General features: G+C 46.2%; 1 protein-coding gene and 1 non-coding gene across 6 annotated transcripts in view; both read right to left on the minus strand.

The window, feature by feature from the left end:
• Positions 1–3,311: 3,311 nt before the first annotated feature.
• Lnx2 (ligand of numb-protein X 2) overlaps positions 3,312–14,566 on the minus strand; it is a 60,721-nt gene continuing 49,466 nt past the window's right edge. For all 5 annotated transcript variants that reach the window (XM_048418580.3, XM_048418574.3, XM_048418586.3 and 2 more), the window contains 6 exons: positions 12,673–13,041; positions 11,277–11,417; positions 10,159–10,336; positions 8,300–8,531; positions 6,122–6,280; positions 3,312–4,951 (listed from right to left, as the gene is read on the minus strand). In XM_048418580.3, coding sequence (XP_048274537.2) covers positions 4,816–4,951; positions 6,122–6,280; positions 8,300–8,531; positions 10,159–10,336; positions 11,277–11,417; positions 12,673–13,041 — 1,215 coding nt within the window. In that variant the 3' untranslated portion in view covers positions 3,312–4,815. The remainder of the gene's footprint in view (positions 4,952–6,121; positions 6,281–8,299; positions 8,532–10,158; positions 10,337–11,276; positions 11,418–12,672; positions 13,042–14,566) is intronic.
• Positions 10,805–10,965, minus strand: LOC125390547 (U1 spliceosomal RNA). Its single transcript, XR_007228780.3, has one exon. It is a non-coding gene; the product is annotated as a U1 spliceosomal RNA (small nuclear RNA).

Raw genomic sequence — 14,566 nt, forward strand, 5'->3', positions numbered from 1 at the left:
CCCAACAGCTGTGGGAACCGGGCAGGACAGAAACCCCAACAAGCAGCCCCCCCTTGCTACACACCCCCATTTTTGAGACAGGGTTTCTCTTTGTAGCCCTGGTTGTCCTCGAACTCAAAGAGATCCTCCTGCCTCTGCTTCTTGAGGACTGGCATTAAAGATGTGTGCCACCACACCTGGCCACCTCTCATTTTTTAGCGTCTACTTGAGATACTTACTGTTGGCTGGAGATACGGCTCTGTGGTTAAGGGCATTTGCTGCTTTTGCAAAGGACTGAAGTTCAATTCCCAACCCCCACATTGATCAGCTCCCAATCACTTGGAACTCCACCATTAGGGATGCCCTCTTCTGGCCTCCTTTGGGCACTAGCACAATACACATATACACACAAAGATACACAAATATCTATGTAAATAAAAACAGAAAAAAATATTTTCAAAACAAAAAGATACTCATCGCTTCAACTCTGAGCTTTTTAAACCACAACCTAGGATGTTACTGAACTGTGATGTGGGCACAGGGCTTGAGGAAAGGGGAAGCTGAAACCCAGGTGTGCAAACTTCGAACTGAATTTTAACCACTCAGTTATCCGACTAAAGCTTCAAACGTCCGAGGGATTGTGCTGCAGTCTGCTGTAAAGTGCAAAGAACTAGAAATCCAATTCTGAAGCTCCAGAATTAGAAAGAAAAGATTAACAGCTGGAGCTGAGGGAGGATTTGGCCATTTGAAAACCGAATCACATTGCATAGTTCTCTAAGAAAATTAAACCCTTTAAACCAACTGCTGTGACTCGGGTTAAGTGTCCCCAGAGGCCCACATGTCTTCAGACACTTGGTGCCTGGCATCTGGTGCTCTGGGGTGGGGTGGGGTGGTAGGGCCTTTAAGGACCAGGGCATGGGCGGGGCGTTTTATGTCAGTGGGGAGTAGTATGCCCTTGATGGCGGGATTTTGTTCCTATCCTTTTCCTGCTACCATCTTGATGCCAGGTGAACAGCATCACGCTACCACGTTCCCTGTCCATATATGCTGCCTTACACAGGCCCCAAAGCCCAACAACCATGGTCTGAAATCTGAGACTATGGGCCCAAGTCAATCATTCCTCTTCTGAAGTAGTGGCTCTGGGATGTTTTATAACAGTCAAAGAAAGCTAAGGCGTGCTGATTTCTCCGGGTGTCTAACGAGATGGAAAAGCTGGTACAGGTACTCTCTGTCACACCACCTGTTCCCCTGCTGGAGAAGAAATTCCATCAGTGACCCTCGCACAAAGAACACGTGCACCAGGCAGCCCGTGAGGCTGTGGCTACATCCTGGGCTTTCACATCATTGCCCCTTCGGGCTGGAACACACTGTCACCTCCTGGGCTGGCGCTGTCCACTCAATTCCACTCTGTGGGATGCCATGGGTGTGTTCACCTCTGTTTTTGTTGCTTTTCCAGTACTGATGTGGTTTGGAAACAATCTGACCCAGCACTAACCCAGAGATGGGACAAGCAGGAACTGCCACAATGTTTCCCCCGAGTTCTCCCTGTGCTCTGCTGCTGTGACGGAACACTGCCTGGAGAGGGGAGGGTTTATTTCACCTTAGAGGCTACAGCCCATTAGCAAGGGCAGTTAAAGCAGGAATTAAGGCAGGAACCTGGAGAAAGACCATGGAGGAAGGTTGCTTACAGGCCTGCCGAGCTGGCCTTCTTATATAGTCTTATACCTGTCCAGGGATGACACTTGAGGTCTGGGCTATTTAGTGCTGGATCCTCCTACGTCAATCAATGGATCTGCTGTGCTGGATCCTCCTACGTCAATCAATGGATCCGCTGTGCTGGATCCTCCTACGTCAACCAATCAAGAAAATGCTTCACAGACACGGTCAAAGGTTAACCTACATAGAGGTGTTTCCTCAGTTGAGGCTTCCTCTTCCCAGGGAACTCTAGTTTGTGTCAAGCTGACTGTTGGACCTGATTAGACCAATAAGCTAGACTGTGGCATGCTTGGAGTAAACCAGAAGCACACCTGAGATGGAAGAACAAAAATCCAATAATCAAAAAACCCTGTGAGGACAAGCCCTGCAGATGTGGGAGAAAGGGATCTGCTCATGTGTTTGTTACACATCTGTCAGGGTTATGATGAGGAACTCAGATGATCATCGGATTTCAAAATTAAAGAGAGTGGATGTGGAGTGGGGCACACCTTTAATCAGCCTGGCCTTCAGAGTGAGTCCTAGGGCAGCCAGGACTACACAGAGAAACCCGGTCTCAAAAACAAATAAAAATTTAAAGAGGAAAGTCACAAAGTGGGGTGAGCTATTTGCACCAAAAATAATCCACTACACAGTGTTAGGGATTTCTATAAAGCCAGAGAAACATAAATGGCTCATGAGAAAAAGTGCCCAACAGGCTGTTCCCCAGGTTTCCAGGGTGGCTGAACATCTGGAAACATGCATGTCTGCATCAGAAAGTGAGCAAGTGTAAAAGGAAGGTGCAACGTCACCTTTCAGTGTGACAGAACCAAATGTCAGACAGCACGCATCCTCAGTGCGAGGACAACGCAGCTGCCCGGCGGTCATCTCCCCCAGAGCATGTGCTTTAACCATTAGTGGAAACAGAAGCCATGCTTCCGTCAGGCCTGCCTGACACGGTGAATGCTGTGCAAGGAAAACATGAACTGGGCTCCTGATGTAACTAAAATCAATCAAAACGTTTCTAGTAAATCACATGTGAGAAAGTTAAAAAAAAGAAACTGGTGAAATCAAGCTTAATAATGCAAGTTAATCTTACTGCATTTTATATAACCCGATATAAGCCAGTGCAGCCACAATGCTGTCACTCCAGCACGCTGCATGGCCAGGCTTCAGCTCAACAGCCACACGCTGGACAGCACAGCGCCAGAGGTGCCTTGGCTGTGAGAAGTGTGAGTCGGTGCAGGCTCCACGGTGTGTGTTCTGTCTGCGGGAGCGGGAGGTGGGTGTGGGGGGCTCGGGTGCAGCGAGCAGTGAGGTCGGCAGCTGCCAACAAGAACACGGCTCTCAGATGAACGCCGTGCTGCTCTGAAAGGGGTGGCTTTTATTTCCATCCAGAATGATTATCACACCATTATTTAAACAAATCTGAAAAATTCTAGAATAATGTAAACTGATGGCACAGAACAAACCAAAATATTCACCTGCAGGCACTTAAATGAGAAAGTGCAAACATTTCAATAGTAGCAGATCGGGACAAATTTCCTTTACAGATGGAAAGCCAGTGTTTTCTGAGAAAATTTTATGAGAAAAATAATATGGAAAAGCACCTTCCCCCCCAAAAATATTCACCAGACCACCAGGTTGGACATATTTTTATGTATAACAAAGTGGCAGTTATGATACTGTTGGATGGTCCCACCCCAGAGAAATGACAAGTTTTACAAAGTCTTTCAAAAGTAGCAAGGCTGATTACAAAACTGTATTTGGGGAGCAGGAAACATTGCTTCACATCAATTGCACTTCAGTATCAAATTGTTTCACAGGCGATTGTCCCACAACAGAGCTACACCCTGGGTATCCCTCCCTGGTGGGCTGGCAGCAAGGTGACCATGGGAAGCCAAGGGGGGGAAGAAGCCAGTAGCAACTACTGTTACTTTATCACAAAGAGATTTTTTTTTAAAATATAAATTTAAGTGGACTAATCAGTGATATGGATACAAAGCCCAGCCATGGCTGTGAAGGAGGTGGGCTCACCCCAGCGCCATGCAGAAGCCCGTATTCTGATTATCAATGCCGTTTATCTCAGGTCACTTGTAGTTAGCTCTGATTTTAAACTAGGTTTCTAAATAAAACTTTTCAAGTATAAATATTAACCAGGTAAAGATATTTTTCCTCTGACTTTCTCATTATGCCTTGTAAGGGACGACTGTGTTGAATAAAGGACATAGTTTTCAAAACAAAAAAACAAAAAAGAAAGAAAGAAAGTTTAGTGACCAACAGTTGAAGATATTAACGCCTAAAATCTACCATTTCAGATTAAAAAAAAAAACAGAGCTTTTTGGTCTCTTGGGGAAACTAAGGACTTCTAAAACACACAGGAACAAAGTTAGTCTTCTCTCCAACTTGGCTGTGCTGTGTGTGTATTTAACACAGTAATGTTCTTAATCACCTGGTTCAATCGCAGAAATCACAGAAACATCCCCAGACAAGATTGCTGATAAATATAAACTCTAGAAATGACTTTTAGAAGAACATCTTCAAACATTTCCTACATAACAAAGCATTCCTGTGGAAAAGAATCTTCGCGTTCCTGGGCCACTCCAGCCAACGCCGCTCCGCCAGCCTGAGGACAGCACCTCCCAGGCTGCTCTGTCCCTGAAGAGCATTATTTTTGATTTTCTACATTATTTAAAAAGAAATCTCATTAGTGGTGTCAGACTTATGTCTTCATTTAAGTACTGAAAATTAAGGTAGAAACAACCCAAAAGTTGCTTTATAAATGGTATAAAAGTTTTGAAATGTTGGCACCAATGGAAAATGAGCAAAACCCAAAATGCAGCCACTTGTAGGGCTGTTTACAGGGCAGGAAGGCTGCTGCAAATGCTGCAGTAAGTTGCTGCTGATGCAGGAATTGCAGATGTAAATCATTTCATGACCTAGTGTCTGTAGGTCGGGAAGCCGCTTCCATCCTCCGGTCTTGGGAGGATCCAAGCACCCCAGAGGGTGGCCATTGAGTGTGTTCAAAATGTAAGCTCCCGGGTCTAGCGGGAGCTGATCTCTGAGCAGAGAGGAAGCGTGGGGTGATTGTAGAAGCGCCACACCAGAGGGACTTTCTTCAACAGACTGCAGGAAGAAGCGACTCTAGACGAGGCTACCGGGCCAGCAAATGACTGTCAGAGTGACCTTGTTCCTTTGTTCTTTCAACATGGGGACCAGAGCAGAGTGACTCATGCCCACAGTCGACAGGCCATTTACGGCTACAATCATGTCTCCACATCTGAACAAAACACAAAGAGAAGCAGAGTGTCATTATCTCAACGGCATCACAAACACGGGCCCAGTGGGTTAGATCAAAATCACAATTTTGCTCTGGTTGGCCGTCAGCAGCTAGGAATATTACCACCTCTGGGGAAACTTCTAAGCCAGTACTCTCTCCTTTACCAACCCAAACTTACTGAGCCAACTTGCCCGTAACGGGTGGGGACTTAAGGACAAGAAGAACAACTTCATTTGGTGAGGCCATCTCTCTAAAAAGTGCCAAATCAAGGCCAGGGAGATGGCTCACTGTATGAGCATTTGCCGCTCTTTCGGGACCCGGGCTTGGTTCCCAGCACTCATATGAAGCAGTTCATAACCGTCTGTAACTCCAGTTCCAGGGGGTCTGATGCTCTCATGGGCACCTGCACATGCATTAAAATAAATACACAGCTCCCAGGGGTACGCCTGACAACCCTAAGTTGGGTAGGGTACATTTACCCACTGGTTCACTGCTATGGCTGCCCATTCATGGATCTCCCATGAACACAAAGTCAGGCAGACATTGAGCCTCAGGAAAAATAAAGTGGATTTATCTGACGGCAGGAGACCTGCACGAGCTGTACGGAAAATGCCGCAACCCACTCAGATAGGTGACTCGGGTTCGGATCTGGTCTAGGTAAAGAAAACATTGCTCCTAAATAAATAAAAAAAAAGGCGGGCGGGGGGGGGGATCTGGAGAGATGGCTCAGTGGTTAAGAGCATTGCCTGCTCTTCCAAAGGTCCTGAGTTCAATTCCCAGCAACCACATGGTGGCTCACAACCATCTGTAATGAGGTCTGGTGCCCTCTTACTCTTCTGGCCTGCAAGCATAATGCAGACAGAATATTGTATACATAATAAATAAAAACAAAACAAAACAAAAAACATTGCTCTAAGGAACAAGAATGGCAACAGCTTCAGTCTCGCTCAGAGATCCCGTGACGGGCTCTGTGGCCCACTGTACAGTTTCCGTACAAGACAACTTAGCTTTGGGGTGGAAGGAGCCACTGACGGTGGGCACACAATGAGTATGCTGTGCTGAAATAACACTGTTTACAAAACCGACACAGGCATGAGTGCTGAACCCCGAGCTGGATTATCTTCTAGCATGAAGAACACAATCCACATCGTCAATGAATACCAGACTCACTTTAGTCTCCCATCGTAGTAAGCAGGGGTTCCTAAGACGATGGTTTTAATGAAGAATGGCTGGTTGGTGTGGTTCTCTTCATATCCGCCCACAATACTGAATCCCCAGCTTCCCAGGTAGCTTCTTCGTAGGACTATATCATGGTAGCTGTGAAGGGCACTGTCAAAAACACACAGAGAAAGCTGACACAGAGGCTTTTATTCTCCGCCTTTGTCACAACATGCGTAGCGAAGGGCTTAGGCTACTTCCCTTTGACGACATGGTTAGTGCTTTCGTGTTTGTTTTTTCCTGCACACTAGGGATCAAGCACAGAGCTCCACATGTGCTGGGCAAACTGTACCAGCCCTGTCTGTGTTATTATCTTGATAACCCATTTTCTAGCACGATTAGTGCTAGACGGGCTCACTTTCTCCAGCTTCTCTTCGGCTTCTCTTGCCAAGTGAAGACATGAACACACGGAGAAAGTGCACAGAGATCATGGACCGGTACTCCTCACAGCACTGCAATTCTAGTACTAACTGCACCCCCGGCACTGAGTACAGAGAGGTACAAAGGATATTTAATGACAATTCACAACAGTAGAAAAATTACAGTCATGAAGTAGTAATGAAAATAATCTTACGGTTGGGGTCACCACAACATGAGGAACTGTATTAATGTTAGGGAGGTTAAGAACCACTGCTCAGCTGGCCATGGTGGTGCACGCCTTTAGTTTCAGCACTCGGAAGGCAGAGGCAGGTGGATGTCTGTATGTTTAAGGCTAGTCTGGGTCTACAGAGCAAGTTCCAGGACAGTCTGGGCTACACAGAGAAACCTTGTCTCAAAACCTACCCAGCCCTCTCAATAAGACCATTGCTCTAGAAAGCTCTGATGGCCCGGGTATCAGCTGAACAAGGTTTAGACTGATAATAACCATTTGCATCTGTTTTTTAAAAAGGACTTACTTTTATTCTATGTGTATGGGTGTTCACCTACATTTATGTATGTGCACCACACATATGGACAGTGTCAGTGGAGACCAGGAAGAGTGTGTCGGATCCTCTGAACCTGGAGTTACAGGTGGTTGTGAGATGTTATGTAGGTGCTGGGAACTGAACCTAGGTCTTCTGCAAGAGCAGCAAATCCTCTGAACCACTGGGCCATCTCTCTAGCTCCTGATTCCTACTTTCGATGTACTGATAAACATGTACGACATCATTTTTGCTACTATCACCCTTACTCCAGAAGGTCCTGCGATGTCTACGAGACATGAAGTCTAGGCCTTACAACGAAAAACAAAACAAAATACATGGGAACAAGCTAGTCAGCTTGGCTATCAACAAGTAAAATTCAATACCTATGACATCTTGCTGCCCTTACATAACAGAACTTCCCCAGGCATACACTGTGTGTAAACTCCTCACTGTAAGTTACACCCACATGAGGCAGATGACTCAGAAACTGTGCATCTTCTGGTTTATTTTTATTTAAGAACCAGTAGTCTCATATGTGGCTAGTAGTCAAACATGATTCGCAATGCTTTTTATAGATAATGAGAATCTAAATTATTTTAATACAAATAACCATAGTTACACACACTCTTCCTATCTCAACACCAAACATCGGCCATCGAGAGAAAGGTCAGCACCCTGGGGTGCCAGTGGAGGTTCCAATGTCTCCAGGGCTCCCATCAGCCAGTCACAGAACATGTCGCTGGTCATGTGTCCTGAGTTCAAATACTGACTGAGTTCTAACTACTTTTTACAAAATAATCAAAAGTTCTTGGCTAGCCTGGGCTACAGGGTGAGATCTTGCCTTAGAAACCCAAAATTCTGCCTTTTCAAGGAAAGTTGACTCAATGGATAAATGTCTGCGGTGTAAGTATGAGGCCCGAGTCCGGACAGCCAGGACCCACACAGAAAAACCAGGTGTGGGGGTGTGTCTGCCATCCCCGCATGTGAACAAGTACACATTCTATCCCTTTCAAAAAAACAAAACAAAACCCTCTTTAGTGGGATCTGGCAAAATTGTCTTCTTTTTACAAGTAGATACAAATCTTTTTAGCTTGGATGTTATTCAATTTACCTAAAAACTTGCTTTTATAATCTGATGCACCCACTGGGTGAGCTAACTGTGGAGCATACTGATGAAGGTTAAGAAGATGATCACTGTGTAAGACAACGAGAGCGCTCTTGGTACCTTGGCAGCCCGAGCCACATGACCCAGGATGGGGACCAGCTGGCGTCGTACTCATTCTCACTGAAAGCGCCTGGCTGCTCCTCTGAGGCCTGGGCTGCCTCCTCCATGATCTGGACTTCCAGGGCTTTGAGGACGACGGCTGAAGACGCAGCGCTGGCTTTTAGCATGGCCACAGCCTCGCTGTGACTGAGGTTGGTCAGGTCAATGCCGTTGATATTCAGCAACACATCACCTGTGCCGTTGGGGAAGCCAGAGAATGGCATGAGCACCTCTCGACTCTCCCTTGCCAGCCAATCAACAGGTCATTTTCAGAACTTAGAAGGGATGGTGATGGGTTCTTACTTATTTGTGATTTTTTTGTACCACCAAGGGCACAGAGAACATTTCAAACAATTCAAAACTCAAAATAATGTCAGATTAGAGAGGGAAGGACTGTGTCTTGAAGCACCTTGTGAGGTCTGAGTCCAAATCGTTAGCCTTTGTAGCTGTATACGTGGTGAGCGCTGCTTCTCTCCTTTGAGCTCCAGAGTGCTCTATGGTTCTTTCTGATCCCCAAACCATTTGATCCTTTACTCTTAGAAATAACCTTAACAGATTCTATTCAATATTGCACAATTTTATACACAGAAAAGAGCCCCAGCGAGGGCGTGCAGGCTAGGATCTGAGGACAGTCATCCTCAGACCACTCTGTGAGATAAAACAGGACTTGAACATCTTCCCTTGCTTGAGCAGGAACAATATGGAAAAGAGCTACAGAGGCGGTGCAGTGCGGTGCGCGCCTTTAATCCCAGCACTGGGGAGGTAGACACGAGCAAACTTCTGAGTTCCAGGACAGCCAAGGCTGTTAAACTGAGAAACCCTGTCTTGTAAAACCAAAAACCAACCCCCCACCCCAGCTCTGGGCAGCACCGCTATGACTTAGGGCACTTCAGGGCAGCCTGAGGCCACTGCTCTGACAGCCATGCCGAGCAGATTTCCATGCCACTGTCTTCTTGGGAGAAATGTCGATTTCTGTCTTTAAATTAGGTAATTTACATTTTTTACTGAGTTGGAGAAGTTTTTCACAATTTCTTGATATGCCATGTACCCATACATGAATGCAGGACTTGTAAACACTTTTTCCCACTCTGTGGGTTACCTGAAACACTGCAGCTAATTACAGGTCACAGGATTTTGACTTTCATGTGGGCTTTCCCAAGTGCTAGCTTTTGTGAGGGGAGCGGGGAAAGAGGAGCCTGCCTTCGTTCCTGGGAAAATAACCTTTCAGCTCCAATTTCCTCCCCACATGAGGTCCATCAGCAGAGACAGCTATTCTACCATGGCAACAGTGCTCGGTTACATGTCCTCTCGAGGCGCTAACAGAGTCGTGAGGGGACAAAGGGCATGAGGACTCAATCTCTAAAATCAAGTTTGTCCTCCACTACTTCCTCTTGTCTTCTGCACGAGGTCAGAGAGGACTTTCCAAAGCCTTGTGTCCTTGTAGCTCGGTCTCCAGAGACAGAGCTTGGGGCATCAGGCTTCGGCAGCGGAGGCCTCTACCGCTCAGCACCACACAGGTCCCTGACGCTTGATCATAATCAGCACTGTATTTCAGTGAGAAGGCCCTTCAGTATCATCTGCCATAAGCTGGATCTTTTCCAAGATAAAAATAAGCCAAGAATCTGAGCAACTGTGGGGTCTTGAACCATCATCAGGGTTAAATTTCCTAACCTTACAGAAAAATATTGTGTTTTCTACACAAGGACACTTCAAAAGATTTTTAAAAGTCACGTTTAACATGAAACACAGTAATTACTCTTTGAAAGTGTGACCTTAACTTTGAGATGACACGCGGCAGATCTTCCAAGAGCCTGTCTCACCTCTCTTGATTCTGCCGTCCCGTGCAAGGCAGCCATGGGGCGGCACGCTGGTCACGAAGATGGGCAGTTCACCACTCTTACTCCCTCTGCCCCCGGCAACCGTCATCCCGAGGGACTCGTGTGGCTCCTTCTTTACTGTGATGTGCTTCTCCTGGCAAGTGACGCACTGTGTGAGGTCCTGCACAGGGAAAGAGGAAAACATGGGGTGAAAACAGGCTAAAAAGGTGATGGGTCGGTGGTGGGTATCAAGGGATTATATAGTTTACTCCTTAGTGAGGACTGAAAATAGTACACAGCTCTTTGGATTTTTTGTTTGTTCGTTTTTGTTTTTGAGACAGGGTTTCTCTGTGTAGCTTTGGTGCCTGTCCTGGAACTTGCTCTGAAGACCAGGCTGGCCTCGAACTCACAGAGATCTGCTTCTTTCTGACTCCTGAGTTGTGGGATTAAAGGCGTGTGCCACCACGCCTTTAAAATACCCAATAGATAGGGATTTTAAAACCATAATAGCACATGCTGTCCGTATGCCTGTCAAAGTTTATGATGCCTCGATCCAGTGTTCATATAGCTAATTCTGTCACTGCAGGCAACACGCCTAACTGCTAACCATGGATTTAATCACGTTTTCATGATGCATTTTTTTTTTAAACAGAGGAGAGCGTAAACACAGTCCCCCACCACAAATTATGCAGACGAGTTTCCCGCATTTGGGGAAATCTCTGGGGTCGGTACATCCTGAGAGAAATGGAGAAGTCTCGCCCTGGGAAAACCACCTTCACGATCATGGTGTCTCCCCTGCCAGGTAAGTCACGATGCATTTTTAACCATCAAACCAGTGATCACATTTAAACAAGCAACCTGAGAAGATCTGACTTACACGTGGAAAATCACTTCTTGTCAATCACTTCACAGAGGAAGCCTCCCTGACAGAAACTACAGAGGCTGCCCCGGGAGGCCACTCTCACACTCTAACACTAGGGCTCCAAACAGCATGGCAGCCTGCATTTCAGGCTTTAAAAACAAACAAAACTTTAACATGCCTTATGACCCATACACAAAAATCTTACCTCCCCCCCAATCTTCTCAGGGTGATGCGAACTAAAGGAGGGAGGCGTCCTCACCTTGTGTGAGCTTGGTCGGCTGTGAGCGGGCGGCTGTGCATGCTGCTGGCTGAGGCTGTGTGCTCCTGCTTCACGGGTGCCATTGTTGGGCTGGGGTTTCCCCACTCTGGCAATTGTCAAATTCACCCTCTCTCCGCTGGCCTGGAGAAGACACATTCATCACTACCCATTACAAATGATGTTTGTGGTTTAGAGATCTTAAGTGGAACTCCCTCTCCTCTTCTCTCCCCCCCTCCCCATTGAAGCAGGTTCTCATTAAGTAACACAGGCTAGAGGCTCCTGACTCAGTCCCATGAATGCTCTAAGTAGACAACGCCTGGGACACTCACTATCTATGGATGTCTTAGTCACTGCACCAACGCCTCATCTGGACAGTCACTAACCGGTAGCAGGAAAAAGGTCACAGGCTAATGTTTTTCAAACCTCTGACACTGAAACACACACACACATGTCTTTAAGAGTTAAATATTTGGAGGCTCATGTGTGTTTAATATTTGGAGGTCTGCTGTGTGTGTTTAAACACAAAGGTTCATACATATATTATATATAAGGTCATGTTGTTCTCTAAAGTACATCTGACACCCGATGCTTTTCCTCGGTCATCACCACAAACCTCCGCCTTTACCATTTCTCCTACAGAAACTGACAGCCTGCTTTAAGGAACCGTGGTAAGAACTAAAAACCTTCTCTGTGACTGAAATGAATGAGGCAAAGAAACTCCTATATGGGCTGGAAAGGTGGCTCAGAGGGTAAAGGCACTCACTGCCACGTACATAGTGGAAGAGAGCTGGCTACAGCAAGCTGTCCTCAGATCTCCACATGCACCACGGATGGCACACTCAGACACACAAACACACACACTTTAATACTATACGTTAGTCTTGCGTTAATCTGGCCGCATCTCTCGGGTACAGCAGGTAAATGCGGAGGTGACCATTAGAGTCCGGACATTTACAGCTCTGATGACTTCACCATGCTGTGGGAGGTGTCAATGGCTACTTGGGCTTTTCTTACAATACACACTCACTGTCATTGTTGTTAACACCTCAGAGCCCCAAATCCGCATTGCAACTTTCCTTGAAAGCTACTCTGACAAGCTTACTGGCTGAGGTAAACCCTTGCTCTCCTGAAACAGGTAAAGCTGTGGTGCCTACACTGTACAAACAGAAGCCCCAAAGTACTTCAGGAAAGCAAACAGTCAACAACAGCAAAAGAACCCTAACAAACACAGTTCTATTTGGGGAAGTTATACATAGCAGTGTGGATCCTGAAGACTTTCTAGAACCATGTGTGATTTTCCAAAGAAACATGGGTGACCCTGGAATTCTTATTTGCCAATGAAAACAGACACGGCTGTGTGACGGACGACCCAGGGCCAGTGCTGGGCATTGTTCACCTGAATGATCTGGGCGGCGAGCTCTGGGGTCCCATGCTTCAGGTCATGTCCGTTGATGGCCAGTACCCGGTCATTACTGTTGAGCCTGCCATCCTGAGCTGCCAGCCCCCCTTCCAGAAGGTCAAGAATAAAAACGCCCGGCTCATCTGTCCTTCGGACTAATTTAATCCCCAGCTGCTCCGCCGAGTCGCGTTTGTGCAGCAGCACTTGGAAGACCTCATCCCGAGGTGCGCTGCCGTCGGCATGGCTGTTTGCTCGGCTGCCGAAGCGCCTCTCCCGCAGAACGGTGAGATGCAGCGTGCTGCACGGCTGGGAAAGCACGGCCCGGGCATAGTTATGGGACACATTGCTGATATCATAGTTGTTGACCTGAAACAGCAAACGAACAAACAACACTCCTATGACCAATGCATGACAAAATCTTATTTTCCTAACTTGCAGAAATGTCTACATGACGTGCCTAAAGAAAACCAACATGGAGAAAATGCCAGAGGATCCCTTACCTACAAAGAAAACCACTCTAAAGGTTTCTATAGCATAGAATTTAAAAATGAACTCGCAGCACAGTGCGGAGGAGTAGTAGGAACCCGAGTGTTGACGTTAGAGTCTTTGGCTCTGCTAGATATTGGTAACCTCAGGGGAACAGGGCACTCATCCAGCACCCGCTCCTCTGGGTCTGACGCTTCCTCACAGGGCCCGGGTGGGAGGGAGCAGGCTGCATCAGGCCAGGGCAAGCCTGCAACTCGCACAGCTCCAGTGGCTTGCCGGCTCCAGTTCTGCTGGGTTTCAAAGCTGCTTTCCCTAATGAAGCACACTTACGATAGACAAAATAAATGGTTTCATTTCTTAAAAAGTTGCATATTCTAGTGACTTTTAAAGTATGTAATTACAAGTCCATTCTAATTATCAGCATACACATATAATACATATTTAATATGCTGAGTGTAATTCAATATTCATGTCTCATTAGAATGTACAGCCTTGATACAATTACAATGACTGATCTTTGAACACGCAACATCACTTAGGAAAATAGTCCAGCTTCAATTATCCACCTAGGAGCTGAGCATAATTTTCCTATTTATCACAATTAGTGCTCTTTGAATCCATCTGAGATAAAACCAATGCTCACAGAGCATCTCTAATGAGACAGCTCTGGGTTAGGAATGTGTGATCACCTGGAATCCTACGGCTCTCCAACAAGTTTACATTAACCAAGCCTTCCCCTTCTTGCAAATCTGAGACGGACAGTTCTTTCTTTCTTTCTGAATTTGGGCTGCTTTTTTTCTTTTGCCTATTTTCTGGGTTTGATAGGTTTGACCAGTACTACCTTGAATTTTGTTGGTTTTGTCTATGGACACTTTTTAAAAATCCAGTCATCAAATTTGCAGGCATCATGCACGAGCTTACTATTCTCCCATGTTTTTAGTGTTCACGCGGGCTTTGACAGATAACTGACGGTGGTCCGAGACCAGAACGCCAAGGCGTCTTCCAGAAAACCAGGCTGCCAGCACTCGCGGGCCCATCATCATTTCAGCTGTCCAGCGAGGAGCAGACTATTGCCATGTTCACATTCTGCATCTTCAGACAGTCACAAAGGACACAATGCCTGGCTGAAACACAGCTCTGTGCTGCAGCAGTATGCGAGCATGCGGCCCACTTTCTCTGTAGAGTAAGATGGGGATACTCAACCATGAACACACATTCTCCATGAATGCATGGTTGTCAGTGAACTTCAAAGAAAGCAGGCTGTAACATACTGGTTCTCGATTTTGTAAAAAAAGGGCACAAACGGCAAACTATCATGTATTTTGACTAATTATGATTTTTGTTGTTAACCAACACGATGTAAATCACTGATGTTTCTGCTCAAACTAAAAATACTTATTTTTAA

This window comes from Myodes glareolus, chromosome 2, assembly GCF_982192425.1.
Source record: "Myodes glareolus chromosome 2, mMyoGla1.1, whole genome shotgun sequence".
NCBI lineage: Eukaryota > Metazoa > Chordata > Mammalia > Rodentia > Cricetidae > Myodes > Myodes glareolus.